The sequence below is a fragment of the Sceloporus undulatus genome, chromosome 1 (assembly GCF_019175285.1).
Source record: "Sceloporus undulatus isolate JIND9_A2432 ecotype Alabama chromosome 1, SceUnd_v1.1, whole genome shotgun sequence".
Lineage (NCBI taxonomy): Eukaryota > Metazoa > Chordata > Lepidosauria > Squamata > Phrynosomatidae > Sceloporus > Sceloporus undulatus.
This window is the reverse complement of record NC_056522.1, coordinates 85,268,263-85,288,021: the sequence shown is the minus strand read 5'-3', so window position 1 is coordinate 85,288,021 and position 19,759 is coordinate 85,268,263. Positions and strand designations below refer to the sequence as shown.

General features: G+C 42.2%; 1 protein-coding gene across 4 annotated transcripts in view; it reads left to right on the top strand.

Annotated features, from left to right (window-relative positions):
* The window catches only part of MTHFD1L (methylenetetrahydrofolate dehydrogenase (NADP+ dependent) 1 like), a 199,051-nt gene that overhangs the window by 97,959 nt on the left and 81,333 nt on the right, over positions 1–19,759 (top strand). For all 4 annotated transcript variants that reach the window (XM_042444996.1, XM_042444915.1, XM_042445168.1 and 1 more), the window contains 4 exons: positions 10,436–10,575; positions 14,169–14,210; positions 16,565–16,665; positions 18,052–18,229. In XM_042444996.1, coding sequence (XP_042300930.1) covers positions 10,436–10,575; positions 14,169–14,210; positions 16,565–16,665; positions 18,052–18,229 — 461 coding nt within the window. The remainder of the gene's footprint in view (positions 1–10,435; positions 10,576–14,168; positions 14,211–16,564; positions 16,666–18,051; positions 18,230–19,759) is intronic.

The following is a 19,759-nucleotide window of genomic DNA, read 5'->3' as shown; positions in this document are numbered from 1 at the left end:
CCCTTTTCGCGGACTTGAAATCCGTGGTCTTGCTCTTCGTGGGAGCGGCAAGCACCCATTAATAGCGAGACAAACTTTACCATGTCTCCATGACCTTATACTTTAGAGGTGTGGCACAGTATGGTCAAATTGGTGTTTGGTTTAACTAGCAGCATCTGCATATAAACGAGTGCCTGTATTCATTTTTTATATAATGGATTTTCGTATAATGGTGAAGGGTTGTCTCCTTTTCTCTTAAGAAATGGAAGGATGAAAGTGTGTGTAAGTGTGGGTGCCTAATAATGTTCATACATTGGACTTCTAATGTTTACATTGTTAAACTGAATTTTGAATTTTAATGAATTTGTGATTGTAAAACCTCACTATGTACTGTAGGGCGCATGCAGGAATAACAACCCCTGACCAATATTTTTACCAATTTAGCCTGTACAAAAAGTAATAACCACATTTTCATAGGAAGAGCAGCTCATAATGTCTAATTTGGATAGTGCAGCTCCTAAAACAAGTTCTGAATGATGGCTGGGTACATTATCTATTTAGTGCAGAAACTTAAATTTCATTCCTTTATGAAATAATAGTGCCATGTGTTTGGATGTAATAATCAGCATTTTGGAAGTCTTTGCCTTAAGTACTGTAAGGTGCATTGTGCTACCCCATATGGCATTGACAAACACAGACATCTGAAAAGGGTTTGAATTGATAAGCAATCATGTATTGCCACAACGCTTTTGCAGCTTGACAAATACTGGAGTTAGTTCCAAACAGAAATGTAGAAGGGACTAAGGTAGACATACACACTTTAAATCAAGATCTGTCTTTAAAGCATTTGGGATTTACCTTAGAATTTATACTGCACACAGCCATGTTGGCAATATCATTGTTGTTCATCCTTATTATTACTATTATTATTATTATTAACCTTTATTTATGAAGCGTTGTAAATTTACACAGCGCTGTACATGCAATCTTTTTAGTTAGACGGTTCCCTGCCCTCGGGCTTACAATCTAAAAAGACATGACACAGAAGGAGAAGGGAGTGGTGGAGGGAGAGGGTAAGAGGTCCAGCAGTTCCTCTCTACCTCCGAGGCCTGGACCAAGGCAGATGGACTGGAGGGAGGGCTTGGCTTCATAATGGAAGGTTAATCTTCATCCAGGGAAAATACATACTCTCAGGTAGGATAATACATATACAATACATAGCAATACAGGAAATGGTTTGATAAACGGGCACTAAAAGAACATCAGATGGTAAGCGACAATTATGCAATGCCTGGGAAGGCTTCTCTGAACAGGATGGTTTTCAACTCCGTTTTGAAGCTAGTTAAAGAAGTGATGGCTCTTGCTTGTGGGGGAAGAAGGTTCCAGGAGTGAGGGGCAGCAAGTGAAAAGGGGCAAATCCGGGATGGGGCAGAGGAAATCCTGGGCTGAGACAGGAGCCCTTGACTACCAGAACGGAGGGCCCTGGTGGGAAGGTGAGGAGAAAGAAGGTCTGATAAGTAAGGAGGGGCCAGTCCATGGAGGGCTTTAAATGTCGACAGCAGGAGCTTATACTGAATGCGGAAGGGGAGAGGGAGCCAGTGAAGGGATGCCAACACAGGAGAGATATGGTCAGAGCGGTGGGTGGAAGTGATAATGCGTGCAGCTGAATGCTGAACAGAGATTAAAGGACGGAGGTGAGAAAGAGGAAGCCCAGCCAGGAAGACATTACAGTAATCAAGTCGTGAGACCACTAGGGCATGGACCAGGATCTTGGCAGTAGAGGCGGAGAGATATGGTCGGATTTTGGCAATATTGTACAAAAAGAATCTACAAGCCTTGGCTGTGGTCTGGATCTGAGGGATACACGACAGAGAAGAGTCAAAGATAAAACCAAGACTGTGGGCTTGCTGGACTGGTTGAATAGAAATGTTGTCCACAGAGACAGAAAAGGAGTGTTGAAGGTTGGGCTTAGGGGGAAAGACAAGAAGCTCCGTCTTGGACATGTTGAGCTTCAAATGCCGATGGCGCATCCACTGCGAGACAGCTGTGAGGCAGGACGAGACGCTGTTGCTTGTTCTGGCCCTCCATCTTTGCTTTGCCTTAAGGTTTTCATTGAGAAGGTTAAAAATACAGAATCTACTTGGAAAGAGTTGAGACTATTAAATGTCATGGTTCATTCTTAAGAAATGGCTTTGGTGTCATGTTGTACAAACAGCTCATCCATTCATTGTTTGCTATAGTAACTGTGCACAAAGAAAGTTGTGTCCTTTCAGGTGAATCATGTGATCCATCCTGGTTTATTTTGGCAGCTGCACAGTTTGGTGCTTTGCTCCTTATGGCAAGCATCAACCATTGCTTCCCAACCAATATGCCTTGGATCCATGAGATTAGAGGTCATGTGTGTCTGTGACTTTGAACTCTTTCTTTCCATAGATTTCTTGCTGACAGCTGCACCAGGATAGATATGTTTACATCATGGAAGTAGATGGCAGCTAGCAATTCAAAATTTCCATTTCCTTTTGTATTGTTCTGGAATTTGGCCTCCACAATCCCATGTCCTGAAACTTAGCCTAGTGTGCATGTTTCTCAGTAGGGTCTTCCAATGCTTTGCTTTGTTTTGATTTAGATCTGTTGATAGTAGATGCTGACTGCATTAAGAGTAGTTTCATTAAAATCTGTCTCTGTTTAGAAGGAATTTTATTATGGGGTAAATTGAATTTCCTTATCACGATTTGGTTTGTGTCCTTGCAAAGTGAAAAGTATGCTCCCTTTTTGTAAAGCTGCTTGCCATGTCAGAATGCACAGTTGTATTCAAGACTACAGAACTGCTTTAAGCTACAGCATAATAAATATATTTACTGCAGTCTTCTTTTTTAAAAAGCGGAGAAACCTGATCAGCTGCATAAACCAGTGCACCCTTTGTGTTCTATAAATCTATTTCCTTGAGGTGCATTGCAGGTTAACAACTGTACTCAGAGACAAGATGATACAAACTGCAAAGGCTGAATCTCTGGAAGAGTTTTTCTTAACTTGCCAGAAAGCAAAGATGGCATTATATTCATGGGTGCAGAGCATCTATTTTAATTATAGAAAACAAAAACAAGTAAAAATTAATGGTGTTTCTTTACATGTGCTTTGCGTTCTTCCTCTCATGCATTAATCTTTTTTACATTCCTTTTCCTGCCATGTATAATTTGACTTCAATTTACTTTCTTGGCTTTATTCTTTAAAATCTTCTCTTTCAGTGTAACAGTACTTAAACTTCTGTTTTGTTGTTATCTCTTTTGCTCAAAACATTTAAATCAGGGGTAGGCAACCTTTTTGAGCTGGGGGCCGGGTTGCTGTCCCTCAGACAACTGGTGGGCCGAAGCCGGGAGGGGAGCTTCCACCCTCCGGGGGTGGGGCCGCATGCCGGGGGTGGAGTTTCCACCCTCCAGGGGCGGGGTTTTCTCTGCTCCCTTTCCCAACCTCCAGCTGCCTGAGAGACAGGTAGAAGTGAGGGGGGGATTGGGAGAGGGGGTGACAGGCGCGCGCCTGCTCCTCCTGCTCTTCCTTGCCCCCCAGCTGCCTCTCAGAGACAGCTGGGGACGAGTAAGGGCCCATGAGGGGCAGGAGCAACAGGCACGTGGCCCTTTCTCCTTTCCTCAGGGCTTCGCCAGGCCTGAGGTGTCCTCCGAAGGACACCTCAGGTCTGCCGAAGCCCCGCAGGGAGGAGGCGGCGTGTGCCCTCCCTCTCCTCCTCGGTCCCTTCCTTCAGCTGAACGGGCTCCAAGGGGCCCTTTCAGCCGAAAGGGAGGGAGGCTGAAGGGAAGGGCTTGGGCAGGCCACCTCCTGGGCTCCTCCACGGCCCTTGCAGCCCCAGGCCTCTCTCTCTGGAGGTTGGCCTGGGACTGCATGGGCCGCGGCGGAGCCCCGGAGTGGCAGGCCGCCTCCGCGGGCTCCTTCTTGGCCTCTGCGGAGTCTTCAGCCTCCACAGAGGACGAGAAGGGGAGAGGAGGCTGGCGACGGTGGCCCCGCGCACTCCTTCTCGGCCTCTGCGGAGGCTGTGGCCTCCACAGAGGACAAGAAGGAGAGGGAGACCGAAGGGAACGGCTTGGGCACCCGTCTCAGGCCCTTCCCTTTGACTCTTCCCTTCAGCCGAAAGGGCTCCAAGAGGCCCTTTTGGCCGAAGGGAAGGGCTTGGGCAGGCTGCTCCTGGGTTCCTCCACGGCCCTTGCAGCCCCAGGCCTCTCTCTCCGGAGGGAGGCCTGGGGCTGCATGGGCCACGACAGAGCCCCGGAATGGCAAGCCGCCTCCACGGGCCCCTTCTCAGCCTCTGCGGAGGCTGCGGCCTCCACAGAGACTGAGACAGAGGGAGGAGGCTGCTGGCGATCGCGGCGATCGCCGGCGGCCCCGCTGGCTCCTTCCCTGGCCTTTAAGGAGGCCCGGGAAGAAGGTGGAGGGCAGGGCACGATCGCGGCCAGCCTCCACCTTCTTCCCTGGCCTCTAAGGAGGCCCGGGCCTCCTTAAAGGCCAGGGAAGGAGCGCAATCGGTGGCAGGACCGGGCTGGGGCTGGTCCCAAGGCCTCGCCGGGCCGCATCCGGCCCGCGGGCCGTAGGTTGCCGACCTCTGATTTAAATTTTCCTCAAAACATGTATGCTCAAAGTTCGAAAAATAAAATAATTAACTGAACCGAAAAGTATGCAGTTCAGAATGCAATCAGGGAGCTATCTTATTTTCTTCATATATTACATGTTAAACTGTGTATTTATGACATTTTAAGTATATCCTCCAATATGTTGCATGTTAATGACAGGCACTTAAAAATGACAAGATACATACCAGTCAGAGAACTCGGATTGACAGTGAGCCTCTGATGGGTGTATTCTGAGAGAAGCCTAAATTGGTGGCTGCATGGTGAGTGGAACTGCAAGAGCTTTAACCTACCCTAAGTATTCACACTGGATAGCAACAGGTCCTGAGGCTATCATCCACATGTCTAGTGCCATTCAGAAGGTTCAATATTTAAACAAGGAATCCAACCCTTCGGCTGCTGCTAATGGATTTTGGTCTGTGAAATGCCCCTAAGTGCCTCCTGATACGTCCTGCAGTAAAATATTTCAATAATTTTGAACTACTAGTATTAAATGGTACTGACAATTGCAATCCTGTAATAGCAACTATTGAAAACTGATGAAGCAATTACCTTTTTGCCACTTGTGTCATCAGAATCAATACATTCAACCATTTAACGGGCAAGGGGCTATGAGGCCATTGAAGTTCAGGGTCAAAAAATTAACTAGCTGCACCATTGGTTAAGAAGGTCCTTGGGTCTCTCTTGTACACACTGCCATTACTTTCACACATCACTTTACAATACTCAAACTCCAGACTGTGTCCTTCATTTACACATGTTCAGCATTTCTTATAGCCTTTGTTTAACCCCTTGTTTTGTCTGAGAGAAAGCAGGCCTCCATAGCACAAGTGTATGTTTAGCCTTGGTACTGAGCAAGTTGTCATCTTAGTTATAACTGCATAAATAATTCCTGTAATCACGTAATTGTTGAACTAAGTCTAGCATGAATCTTCCTTGCCCTACTAGTTTCCGCTTGCTTATGTTTTCATTGGCACTCCGATTCACAGGCAGGAAATAATACAGGAGTGATTGTGCTGGATATCTGAGCACAAACAGGTTTCAAAGTACATGGCTTTGGCACATTACTTTATCTTTGCATTTACTCTCTGTTTTGTTTCCTTTACAATTGGTAGACTTCATCCTAGCAACTTTTATACTGCATCCTGTTTCCTTCCTCTTTCAGAAGTTTGGAATACTGGCCCACTTGAGCCTTTAAAATAAGAATTTCAGTTCACTTTTGCACTAAGACTTTCACACATCTGTCTCTTTTGTAAAATGTAGAGTGAAAGTAGTCATTTAATGCTTCTGATCTCTTGTCCATGCTAATGTTTTCTCAGCTGTGTTCCTAAGTAGATCGAAACAGTGACCGTGGATGATGATATGAGGGCAAGATTCAAATCTGGACCAACAGTTTGGATAAAGTAACTCTTTATCAGTGGTGTGATAACATTTTTGTTAGTAATGCTGGGGTTGCTGTAAGTTCATGTGTTTTCATGTTCCAGTGTTTTCTTAAAGACCAGGTTGTTCCAGTTTTGGGCATGTTGTTGTCGTTTTTAAGATTCTCAGGTTCTGGCTGAGATCGAACTTTGCTGGTGCGCTTAACAGGCATGGCAGCAGCAACACTCTGGTACCTATCCAGTTCTGAAGAACTGAGGTGTGTCCATACACTGGCCAATCTTTAATCTATCCCAAGACACTGTGGATAAATGGGAAACTGCTTGGTGAGTGGGTTATTTTAGCCTTTAAGGTTCATGAATGGGGTCTGATAGTAGATTGAACTCAGCTGTTTCTTTAAGGACACAATGCTGGTTAGACTCTGGCTTGACCAAAGGCCAATTTGCTACTGGTTTGGAGGTTCTTTGCAAAGAATGCTGAACCAGATGGACTTGGTCATATTCAATAAGGTAGTACTTACATTTTAAAGAAGTACACATATTCTTAGGTACTTGTGATTAGGCATTAAGGCATGCTCATAAATGTCAAACATGGAAATATGTCATGGGAATTCTGATTTAAAAATTAAAGTAGATCATGCAACTGACAACTACACTAACTCTAGTAGAATTAAAAACATCAGCACTGCTCAGATTCAAGGCTATTCAAAGCAAAGTGCAGATATGAGCTTTACTTGGGTCTTCTCTGTAAAAAATGAACACATCACATTTGTTATTAATTAACTGTAAACCATATTCACAATCTCACATTTCTTTACTCTGAAATATTTACTGCTATTCCTTGGTTCTATACACACAGTTTGAAAAGTAGTTTGAAAAGGTACTTTAGAAAAGTAATTAATTCCATGCTAATGACTGATAAGTAGCACATTGCTGTTACACATAACATTACATACCTGCCCCTTTCCCTGACGGATCAGGGCATCAGTGGCCACAGTGGCATCCCCGGAGGCCCCGATCTGCCACTTTTCCAGGCCTTGGTGAAGCGTCAAAATGCCGCTTCCCCGCGGCCTGGAAAGGGTGTCCTTGGGGCTTCATGCCCCAAGGACACCCCGACAGTGGTGAGGAAAGAGAGAAAGGGGCCACTTGGCCCCTTTCTCTTCTGTATCGCTGGCACAGCCGTGTAAAGGCTGTGCCAGCGATACCCGCAGCAAAAGGAGCTCTGTTTCAGAGCTCCTTCTGGCACTGCTGAAAGGGTGCCACAAGCACCCTGCAGCGGCGCCAGGACGTCACGCCCGCGCTGTGCTGTTTGTCTGCAACACGGCCATGACATTGTAATGGCAGCGCCCAGGTACAGAGGGTGCCGCCATTTTGACGCTGCGGTTACGTACTAGCCCCGAGGCAACCCTAGCATGTATACAGGCCGGCACAAAGCGCCGGTCTGGATACCGCCTATGTTGCTTATAATACATTATTGCACAAGAGCTCTGCACAATAACTAACTAAGGTCAGAATCTCTTTTCCATATATATGAGCTTGTGTAGGTTAGAAGCCTCCTTTTAACCATCCATTAAGAAGACAAGCCCTTCCTCCAGTCGATCTGCCTTGGTCCAGGCCTCGGAGGTGGAGAAGAACTGCTGGACCTGATCCCATTCCCCACCACCACTCCCCTCTCCTTTTGTGTCGTGTCTTCTTAGATTGTAAGCCTGAGGGCAGGGAACTGTCTAACTAAAAGATTGTATGTACAGCGCTGTGTAAATTTACAGCGCTTTATAAATAAAGGATAATAATAATAATAGTAGTAGTAGTAGTAGTAGACTGGACAGTCCTGGTTTCTCAGGGAGCAATCCTCTCAAAGCTCCCCACTCACCCTCAATCTGCTACATCCAGAATGGAGATTATATTATTGAATAGCAGTTGTAAGGATGAGGACAGGCTGGTGGATCTGTAACTCCACTCTTAATTTTACCTGTCCTCCTCCTGCAGTTGCTCTAAGTTCTGTGGGAATTTTCTGGTGCAAAGCTCTGAATGGTTAGGGTCCAGCATCAATATCTTCCCATACAGCTCAGAGAAGCTGCAGTAGTCATAGTAGAAAAACCAAGAGTAGATTCACACTAAGTATCGTTTTTTCTGAATTCCTCGTTTACCATGTCCCTGACTTCTGTCCGTAGTTCATCTGGTTCCTGGTCCACTAGGCTTTATAGTGCAAATCTATTTCTCACACTTTCTGTAAATTCTGTTGGGATGTCCTTTAGACCATATTTTGTCAATGTGATTGATTTGATATTTTTCTTCAGCTTTATTCTAATTTTGGATGTTAGTAGTTCATGGTCTGTGCCACACTGCACCTGGACTCATTTTTGCCACAAGAATGGCGCTTCTCCATCTTCTGTCTCCTATTATTTAATCTATTTGGTTTTTGTATTTTCCATCCGGTGATGTCCATGTGTACAATCCCCTCTCCAGCTGTATGAAAAAGGTGTTTGCGATGAATAGATTGTTGGTCTCACAAAACCCTGTCCGGATTATACATGGCCAAAAACCTGATTTGCTGTGGGCTGACCACACATGGGAAGGGCAGTCTCACAGAACATCAAGGCAATCCCTCTCACGATCCACTTTTTAAAAACCTACCTTTGCCTCCAGATCTTCTCAAAAAATCTGGAGCACTCTGGAGCAATGCCAGGTGGCTGTCTACACAGTGTCCTGCTATGCTGCCTGCAACCACTGACACAAGTAGATTCTCTGAGACCACAACTAGGTGCCCAGACATATGATTGATGCTGGGTCCCTCATTTCTGGCCTCAGAGGGACTTATGTCAGCAGGGACAGGCAGCACATCAGGATGTTGTGTAGACAGCCGCCCAGTGTTGCTCTGGAACATGTAGGTAACAGGGAGGTCACAGCAACTTCAGGGCCAGAATACTCCAGGGGCAGATGGAGCCAGTTTAGACTCATCCTATGTCTGGATTCAGTCCAATGTATGAAAAGTCTGTTTAAAGTCTGCCATCTAAAGAATTTGGCAAGTGTTCCTGATGGCTTCTAGTAATAAAGAATTGCCCTATCATTTCAAGTGCCCTGGTTGTGCAGTGGTTAAATGCCTGAACTGCAGCCACTCACTCGCAAACCACAAGGTTGTAAGTTCAATACCAGCCAGGAGCTCAGGCTTGACTCAGGCTTGCATCCTTCCAAGGTCACTAAAATGAGTACCCAGCTTGTTGAGGGCAATTAACTTACACTTTGTAAACTGCTTTGGGAGTGCTTAAGTGCACTGATAAACAGTATAGAAATGTACTTGCTATTGCTGTTAGATACTTCATAATTAAACCCATTATCTCTTCTGGCCGGCCTTCCCAACTTAGCTTCCCCTCCCTGAATATGAAGTAGAATATGAATTTGAATATTAATATCAATATCAATGATTGTCGTTGGCACCTCTTTTTCAATGTTTAGTTAATTGTATTTTAAATGTTTTTATACTGTGATATATTGTGATTATTTTAACATTGTTGTTTTAGATCTGAGATGGGGGTTAGTTATGGGTTTAATTTTATTGTAAATTTGATGTATTTTTACTGTTATAACCTGCCCTGATTCCATGTGATTGGGTGGGCTATAAATAAATCATTGATGATGATGATGATGATGATGCCAGATGAGTAGCAGCAGTCATGCTATAGAATATGCTTCAGCCAGCCTCCTTGCCGTCAGCATAACATACAGATCAAGCCCTCATTTGAAGTATTTTTTCGCATAGGGTAACTAAAATATGGGAGAAAAATTACTCTTTTGTGTGAGGAAATATTTGAGTGTTTTTAATTTAAAAGAGCATTTAGAAGGAATAATTTTAAAGTTAACCCAGTAGTGTCAGTTTGACCATGTTAACTGTCAGGGCATGAGGAGAAGAAACAAAAACATGGGAGAAGGAGAAAGGCAAAGAGAAAGATATAGTAAGTCAATTATTAGTCCTCAGTGAAAATAGATTCATTGAAACCAATGGAATTTACATAAGCATTGACTTATTAAGTCCCCAATGATTCACTGAGTCTAGGCTACCTGAGACTAGGTTTTAGATTTAGGCCATTTTCTCAGAAATGAACAGTTAACTGTCAGTTATGTAAATTTTCTCTGCACAGACTTGTGTAAAAGAAAGATTAATGAGCTTTCAGAACAAAACAGCTCAGTGATCTAACCTGCAAAAACATCTTCTATTTTCCATTGGTGTTTTCTTTAAAATTAGTTGTTTGTGCCTATGAATGGATGCTTGCAAAGCAGTTTATCACTGATAGAAGAGAAGAAAGAAGTCAGTACACATATGGAGCTCTTTCTTTTTCTCCATGCCCCCCTCCCCACTCCGTATGCTCAACTGTAATGACAGTGAAATGGAAACTTTTCCTTGACTCTTTGATTCTCTCTTAATTTAAATTAATCCTTTATTCTTAACAGTAACTGAAGCTGGTTTTGGTGCTGATATTGGGATGGAGAAATTCTTCAACATCAAATGCAGAGCTTCTGGCTTGGTTCCCAGTGTGGTTGTGCTTGTTGCTACAGTGAGGGCTTTGAAGATGCATGGAGGTGGGCCAAATGTAAGTTTCTGTACCTATCTAATAAAATAAATGATAAATCTTTGGGACTCCCTAGAGTTTTGAAAAGAAAGCTCTTATCATTTGAAATATGTATAAACATTTTAATTTTAAAATTGTTGGACAAACTCTCAGGGCATTGCAGACTGATTAGCAGAGACTTTCATTGCACTGTTTTTCATCACGCAGATGTGGGATTATTGCTGGAGATTACATGGTTTAAACTGTATTCAAGTGGATAGCTCTAGAAATGATTAAACTTTGGGAAGGGGAATTAACTCTCTTTGCAGTTTTTTTCCTCCTTCCTCTGCATTTCACCCTTGAGCATTGCTCTTTCACTGCCATGGATAAACTCACTGTATTCCTTACAGTCTGAAGTAGCACCCGCTGCTACCTCTTAACCCTCTTTCTGCCAGCACTTCAGATCCATCATTGCACTGTTATGCAGAGCCACACTCCAGTCAACTTTATGTACTTTAAGACCCATTAAATTAAATGGGAAGGGGGTACTAACAAGTACTTCATTTGATTAGATCATTCTCTCCTTGGCTTCCTTTGATCTGAGTCATTGCAGTACTCCAGATAGATTATTAAAATCAAATCCCTCTTTCTTGCTTCTAAAGTTATTTTGGTACTTTCCTTGCCCTTAGCCTGTCACACAGGCATGCAGTCTGGCTTTCATCTTTGATTCCTGACTACCCTCCTTAAAAAAAATAATTTCTTGCTAGAGTTTCTCTCTCTCTCTCTCTCTCTCTCTCTCTCTCTCTCTCTCTCACACACACACACACACACACACACACACACACACCACTTTTGCAGCCTTCCTTGCCATTACTTATTTACAAGCATTTGCTGTTCCATTTTTAACCACTTTACCTTAGTACAGCATTTTGTTTCTAACCATGTTCAGCCAATGTACAGTTATCTTCAGTGACTCCCTCACTTTTGTTGCATCTACTACATATTTCTTGTCTTCTCCTTTACCTCTCCCTGCTTTTCATTTTCCATGCTCATTCCTTCACTCTTAAAGTTGCGGATGTACTATTTCATGCTAATATTCATACTTCATACTCATGCTGTAATTTCATCACAGAATCCATGCTCTCCACTCTTCATCCCCATCTTTAAACGTCTCCTGCAAGGTGATTTTTCTCCTTAATGCTTTGCAAACCCAGTCCCATTGATCTCAGTCTTCTACTTTGTGAGTACATTTTGGAACGCCACTGTAATATTAGTTATTATCCTCTTCCAGCCCTCTAATAGGAGAAAATTGGGAGACTTGGTAGAAACAATCAGTTATTTGTCCCCAGAAAACCTTGGTCTTCCATGTTACTCCCAAATGAAATTGGAAAGTGAATTTCATTTCTAGAGACCTTAGCAGAAGTAAAATGGCCCCTCTCTGAATAGTTGTGTGCACACAGAGGAGAACCACTACCATTTTGACACTTACTTCAGCTTCTTTGCCTAGACAAATAAGTTGTTCAGTCCTAGCAGGAAAAGCAACTAGCCATATAGTACATATATTACAATGTAAATAGATCCCCTTACTTTAAGACTTGCATGCAAAGAGATTTTGTAGCACCTTTGAGACTGCATACAGATATTCTAGACTATAATGGCTATGTCTCTTCTAGTTCAGTTTCCTTCCTCATTTCTGCATCTGAGGTAGACTGTGCTGCTGGCATTTAGTCTCTGTCTATTTTCCCTCCCTTCTGCTTTCTGATTTCACTAGGAAAAATGCCAAATGTAGCTTAACAGATTTATACATATTAGTAAATATGTATAAATATTTATAACCAACAGAATTGTTCAGGATTTGTCAAGGAACAAGTTTTTGGCATGGGGAATTTCCTTAGGACTTTTTTCAATGGACTCATACAGAAAGCAGTCATCATAAACTTCCCATCTTGCACCTCTGTGTAGTTTTTGAAAACCCTCACCTACCCTGCAATGCATTCTTGCTTCTACTCATTTTCTCATCCTGTCTATCTCTTGGTCACATTATCAGCAAAGTTGAAGACTTCCACATTCCTTGTCTGGCTACTGACAAATATTGCTCTTTATAGAAAACAGCAATATCTTTCTAACAAATGTTGTTGTTGTTGTTGTAGGTGCTGGTGGCACATGCCTTCAAGTCATTTCTGACTTATGGCAGGTTTTCTTGACAAGATTTGTTCAGAGGAGGTTAGGCTTTTGCTCCTTTTGAGGCTAGGAGAGTGTGACTTGCCCAAGGTCATCCAGTGGATTTCCATGGCCAAATAGGGATTTGAACCTTGGTCTCTAGAATCATAATCTGAGAAACTCTGCTGGTTTCTCTAACGGAAGAGACAAAACAGTAGAAAGGAGAAGAAAATGAACAGTGTGAAGCAATGTGCTGAAGAAGAGTGTGTAGAGGTACAAAACAATAGTTATCACTAATGGGTAGGCTTTAGTATTCTTCTGACCATATCTTGCAATGGGGCATTATTTGGCATAAATTATTATATTATAAAGAGTTGTTGAATTACATTAAATATGGGCTCCAGAGTTATTTCTTACAGTTTTATCAAAACTTAACATTCAAAATAAAAATGGGAATGCTTGAAGATATCCTGGACTGCCAGAGTTATGTGAACATGAGGACAAAGCAAGAGTTCTTAAACCTCCCAATTATGTGATGTCTTTTTCCTACAGTGGGGTGGGCTACTCTCTGTATTAGCCCATCAGGACACTTTGGAGGGCCACAATTCAGCCACACTTTAAAAAAAAAGCCAGATTTGTTTGGTCCCAAATACTATGTGGGAAGCATGAGCACATTTTTGCTACATTTTGAGCCCCACTGCACCATTTTAGGCCTAAAAAGAGCCCTTTTTACAATAGGAATTGAACAAAAAGTGTCTTCCTGTTCACTTCAGGCCTAAATAGTTAAGAGAGAATGTGGCAAGCAGGATGCATTGAGAACAGGCAGCTGGAGAGAGCCCATGGGGTCCTGCTGCAACTGCTTCTGCACTGGGTGAACACTGCAGATGCCATTTCCCGCTGGCCTGATCTGCTGTGCCTTCAGTTAGGGCACTACTAGGCTGAAAAGGTTGGGTTTTGAGGTCACCAGTTGTTAATGAATGCAGATGTAATTCCCAGCATTAACAAGATCTTAGGACACCAGCCACAGTTTAAAAAAAAACTCCTAGGGGGGTTACAAATGCGTAGGGAAGCTCCAGTGGCCAGACCGCGAGGCTTCCCCGCGCAGCGAAAAAGGAGCGCCGAAATGGCACTCCTTTTCAAAACGTGGGAGTGGCACTACAAAGTGCTGAGCATGCCCTCGCGGTATCACTTCCGCCGCGACACATCTGGACGCACAGTGTCCAAGATGTCAAAATGGCAGCACCCATGTGGATGTGCGCTGCCATTTACGACACGCTCCGCGCATACTGGGAGGAAGGGCCGTGAGGAAGGTAAGAACCTTCCTAACCCTAATACGGCCCTTCCTAATCCTAGTACGCGCAGAGCGCGTACTTTATGGCGGTTTGTAACCCGCCTTTGTCTGCAAAACATGAAACAACCTTTTTGTGTACATCTGCATTATATGGCTGTTGTTTAACCCATGTTTGTGATTTCAGGTAACAGCAGGTGCTCCTCTTAAGAAAGAATATACAGAAGAGGTAAGGGCAGTACTGCCAGGCTTAAAAAAATTTTTTTTCCATTAAAAATTCACGCATTCCTTGCAGAGCTTAGAAGTAGTTAGGTATGGATTAGTTACGCATAACTATATTTGCTTTTGTCCTCTTTTTCCAATATTGAACGTATAACTGTATTACATTACATTGTGATTCATCACTTGCTTTATGATTTATCTGTAGTGTTTTAGTTACTACCATATGTAAGGGGTTGCAGTCTCACAAGATCAGACACCTTTTTCATATGATAACTTTTCTTGGGTCTCATGCTGTTGTCTTGCGCTCTGCTGCAGGAGGATCGTGGCAAATAGGCTACCAGCTTATAGCATGCACATTTTTCAATAAATAATGTTGTTGGGGTTTTTTTTTTAAAAAAAGGAGCAATTTTTAAAAATTGTACCTGTTATAGTAACTGTCCCCTTTTGGGAGCCTGGAACTATAATTGTAACATTACTTGTAAAAAGTAACTTCCCATTTCTGCTCTAGTTGTTGTAACTTTGCTGTCTATAAGGCAAGGATGGGGTATACTTAGTGGGGATGGGGACTCCTTTTACCCACACATACATTCCTCCCTGGCAGTCTACACAGATACATCATTGATACAATCACTTCCAATTTTGCTTACCTGTATTTTTGGCTGACAAAAATATTTGACAAATTACAGTGGTTTTGGTGGTAGTTTAGGTGATTTGAGGAGGGGGGATCTTTCACCTAGAAGAAATTTTTTGAAAGTATTTGTGGGGGTCCCAGGGCCTTTGAAGATGTTCTGAGTAGATTGAAAGACTGCAGAGATAGCATTGGGGAGTTGATCTGGACTTTTCCCATTTCTGTTGTAATGCAAGACAGGAATTAAATCTGATACTTGTCAAAACTAGGTTCTTGAAGAGAGTACTCAATTGCATTGCATTGCTGTATACAGTAATTAATTATCTTCTCACATAATGGTGGTAGTGTTTCTGTAGTGCCTGTGAAGCTATACAGTTGAATCTGAGTGTCCTTGTTGGACTGCAAATGCAGGATAGAAATAATTATATAAATATAGAAAGTAAATATGTTATTATAATTATTATATATTATTATAAATAAATATGATTATATAAACAAATAAAAGTCAACACTGCCAAGTACTTTAACATTCTTTTTAAATATTAGAAGAAATGAATGGAAATGAACATAGGAAATAGATATTGCTTTGTTTCCACAGGATGTCATTATCTATAGATTTCACATTGTTACCTTGTTGTTTTTTCCCCTTCATTACACTAGTTTGCATGAGGAAATGAAGTTCTTTATTTTTAAAAAAATACTTCATGGTTTTGATAGAAATAGACTCCCTGACCACCAGATCTCACACTATGGGTAGTTTTACCAATAAGTGTTTTTGACTGACATGATACAATGTCAGATTTTCAGTTTCCTGGATATTTTGCTCTTGTGTAAAATTCTAAATACCTCAAGTGTATGGGATGAAAGGAATCTCTCATCTCTCTTGCATGTGCACACACACACATGCACCCAACACACTTCACCAGGGCCACATTTTCTTTTCCCTACCTATACATTCATAAGCTTTATCTCTTCCCAAGCCATTCTCTCCTGCTTGCTCTCTCCATCACAATCTCCCCCCTCCCTTGATGAGCATCCCCTGTATGTCACAAGGCCTGAAATGTGTCTGTGTGCAAACTTTATATGGGGGACTTCTAGAAAGGTTAAAAAAAGCAAGAATCTGTTCTCAGGTAGCCTTATGTATCAGTACCATTTGCAGATGTGGGTCTCAGATATAGATTGCCTCATTAACTAAGGTCAGTCAGTAATATGAAAAGGCCCTCTTAGATTTACATATTTGCAGTGTCCAACATTAGCATTGTGTGTTAGATATAAATCTTGAGGGGTTTTCAGCAGAGCGGACTTCATGTTTCCCTCCTGGGTTTGTTCTTGAACTAGTGTCTAATCTCTTGTGGGACATGGGATAAAACAACAAGAGTCTGAGATTATGAAATAACTATGCAGAAGTGTCTATCTTTAATTACCAGATAAACCCTTTAGGTGGAGCTATGGATTAGAATAGAGCAAGCTGGGTGGTAGCCTGTAAAATTTCAGTGCCTGTTTTTTCTTAATCCACAGACCATTCTTGGTATGGAGCTTGACAGGCATATTTCCGAAGGCTTTTAGGACTGAGATGTCTTATATTTTGCCATGTTCTTAGCAAAGAGATTGGGTAAAAATTCATTGTACTGCTCCATGTGGCTTTATTAAATATCACTGGATGATAAAGGGAAAGTCATTATTACTATTAAAAGTGTTCATTTACATTTATCTTTCTTTTCCTCTCTCTACAGAATCTCAAGTTGGTGTCTGATGGTTGTAATAATTTACAGAAACAAATTCAAATTGTACAACATTTTGGTGTTCCTGTTGTAGTGGCTCTAAATGTTTTCAGGTAAAATTATTTGTCCTTTATTCACCTTATTATAACATTGGATAGATTGCACTGCTCTAGCTCCTAAAATCAAGTTCCTACTAATAAAGCATGTTTAATATTTCTCTGGTCAACAAAGAACTTAGTGTTTAATTGAGTATTACAGAATGAGTGGAGTTTTTGAAACTGTGAATTTCCAACTTATTCAGGGTCATCATAGATAAGTACACAAACACAAGTATATACACATAGTCAGATAGTAAGAGCCCTGGTGGTGCAATAATTAAATTCCTTTATTGCAGCGACTCACAAACCACAAGCTTGTGAGTTCAATACCATCCAGGGGTTCAGGGTGGACTCAGGCTTGCATCCTTACGAGGTCGCTAAAATGAGTACCCAGCTTGTTGGGGGCAATTAGCTTACACATTGTAAACTGCTTAGGGAGTGCTTAAGTTCACAGATAAGCGGCATAGAAATGTAATTGTTATTGCTATTTCTATTTAGAATATTAATACAATATAAAATACTGACAATGTCATGTTGTGGCTGTTGATCTTCAGTCCTTCATTCATAATTTGAAGTACCCAGTTGACCAGGTTTTTGATATGGATGTTGTTCTACGAAAATTTGTATTCAGAGGCGGCAGCAGAAGAGCTTTAAACTACTTAGTACTTTAAATGTGTCTTTGAATCCTGTGCTTGGCATTCTCTACGACTTTTTAAGTTACTAAAATTAGTCAGACAAGTGTGGAGGTTGTGGAGCAATCTACAACAGGACAACAATTTAGCACTTTCTCCTTTACAGTTTTCTTACTGAAAATGCCCCTCTCCTTGGGTCTCTATAAGGTCTTTGGATTCCCCACCATCTGGATTCTTACCAGAAGGGGAGTCCTATTGGATGGAACCTGAGCCATACATGACACAGATCAGATCTGCTCTTCTTCACTGTTACACATCTTGATTCTGGGCAGAATCTGAAACAAGAGACAGAGCTTGACCTATCTCTGATTATAGAACTCTTCCTCCTGGAAATGTCTGCAGATAGGAAGAAGGGATTGGGGAGATAATAAGAAAGGGTGGCTATGTCACATGGGCAGCAGGACAGCTGTAGAGAAAGAGGAAACTAGCTTTTTAACCTCTCTGTCAAGTAAGTGTCAGATGCTGTGGCCAATTTTGTAGGCTTCTATATGATTTCAAACTCTTGAGTTTGCAGCCATTGTATATAAATTATTTTTGGTTTTCCCTACCTAGTTTGGGCACTGGAAATGTCCAAGGTTTGTGTAGGTATTCACTATTATATAGCATTTTCCTAACCATCAGCTGTTCTATAGACATTAGTAAGGAGAACAACTTAGCAAACAGAAATCAAATAATAAATAAAATAATGAAATAATTATTTTGTTGGCAGAACGGACTCCCCTGCTGAGATTGATTTAGTCTGTAAGACTGCCAAGCAGTCTGGAGCTTCTGATGCAGTGCCTTGCAGTCATTGGTCTGACGGGGGCAGAGGATCTGTGGGATTGGCCCAAGCTGTAATGAAAGCTGCCAGTCAGCCAAATCACTTCAGATATCTGTATGACCTGGAGGTAAGCTGGAGTAAAGGTGCTGTAAAACAAAACAAAGCAAATGAGATTTCTCAGAAGGTGGAAGTGGTGAATGTTTTGCCTGGCATGTGGTTATTTAACCATTCAATTAATATCTCTGGCAATACACATTACTTGTGATGGAATCATATACTTGCTTGTGTTCTTAAACATCTTGAACTACAGACTCTCTCAAGCATCTGCTGGAGCAAAACATTTAAAAATGCAGAGGTCCTGAAATGTACGGTTGAAGAGTTGATTTGCTCATTGCCATGCCAAAATTGCAGCAAGTAATTTTGATTGCTCTTTTGGGGTCACTTATTTAACCACTTGTTTTCGAATACATAATACATTAGTTTTAATCACATATACGCATTTGTAACTGATATAAGTTTTGATCAATCAGTGCTACACTATTGCAGTGCCCTCTACATGGGGCTACCATTGAAGAGTGTCTGGGAGCTTCATTTTGAACAATATGAGGCAGTGATGCCTGGTATCAGGGAGATATTATTTAGCTACTGAAAGACCCACACTGGTTACAAGTTGCTTTCTGGCCCAATTCAAGGTGTTGGTTTTAACCTTTAAAGCCCTTAATAACTTGGGACCTGGCTGTCTACCAGATTCCCTGTCTCATTATGAATCCATCTGGACATTAGGATCTTCAGAAGAGGCCCTCTAGAGAACACCATTCTCTTTGGAAGGCTACTTAACAAGCTTTCTCTTGCTTGCTCTCGGTTTGTGGAGTGCACTTATCTAAGCATTGCAGTTAGTTTCCATTCAAACTGGCTTTTAAAACTGTTTTGCTATTTATTGACTTGTGTAGATGTTTATGATTTGGATTCTGTAATGATTTTAATGGCTTTAATGTTTAATTATTTTTAATTTGTTTTTAACAAATGTTGTTAGACACTTAGTACACTATTCTTTAGTCAAAAGGTGGGATACAGATATAGTTAAACAAATAAAATGTAAGGAGCTTTTCCTCAGAGATGTAGCTGCAGGGGGACATAGAGTATTGCCTCCCACTAAGAATATTGCCCACACAAATGAAATTTTCCTTCACTCCTTAAATTTCTAGCATTGCAGAGAGTGAGATTGGGAACCATTTGCATTAGAACTCTTATATTTGCAGTGCTCAGATTCCCTTGGTGATTTCCCAGCAGAGAGGGTCCTGACCTCCTGTATCTTGGGTTATGCTCCTCCCATTTGCTCCTGTAGGCAGGGACAAAGAAGACCGGCCCCCTATATGAGGAGGAGCAACCCCCTCTGGGCCTCAGTCTTGTCCTGCCTACGCTCCGAGTAGGTCACACTCCTTCAGCCAGCGAAGTCGTCTTTTCCGTCGAAGCGGTCAGTTGTTTGTTTCTCCTTGGCCTCCCTGCTCCCTCTTCCCTGCCTTCTCCCCCTCTTGGTGGTGGGCTATGGCAGAGGACCCTAGTCTCACGGGTGAAGGGCCTCCCCAGGGAAGGGCTTCCCCTTTACAGGGTCTGCCGCTCTCTTTGGGGGAGCAGGCGTCAGAGGTAGAGCCGGGGG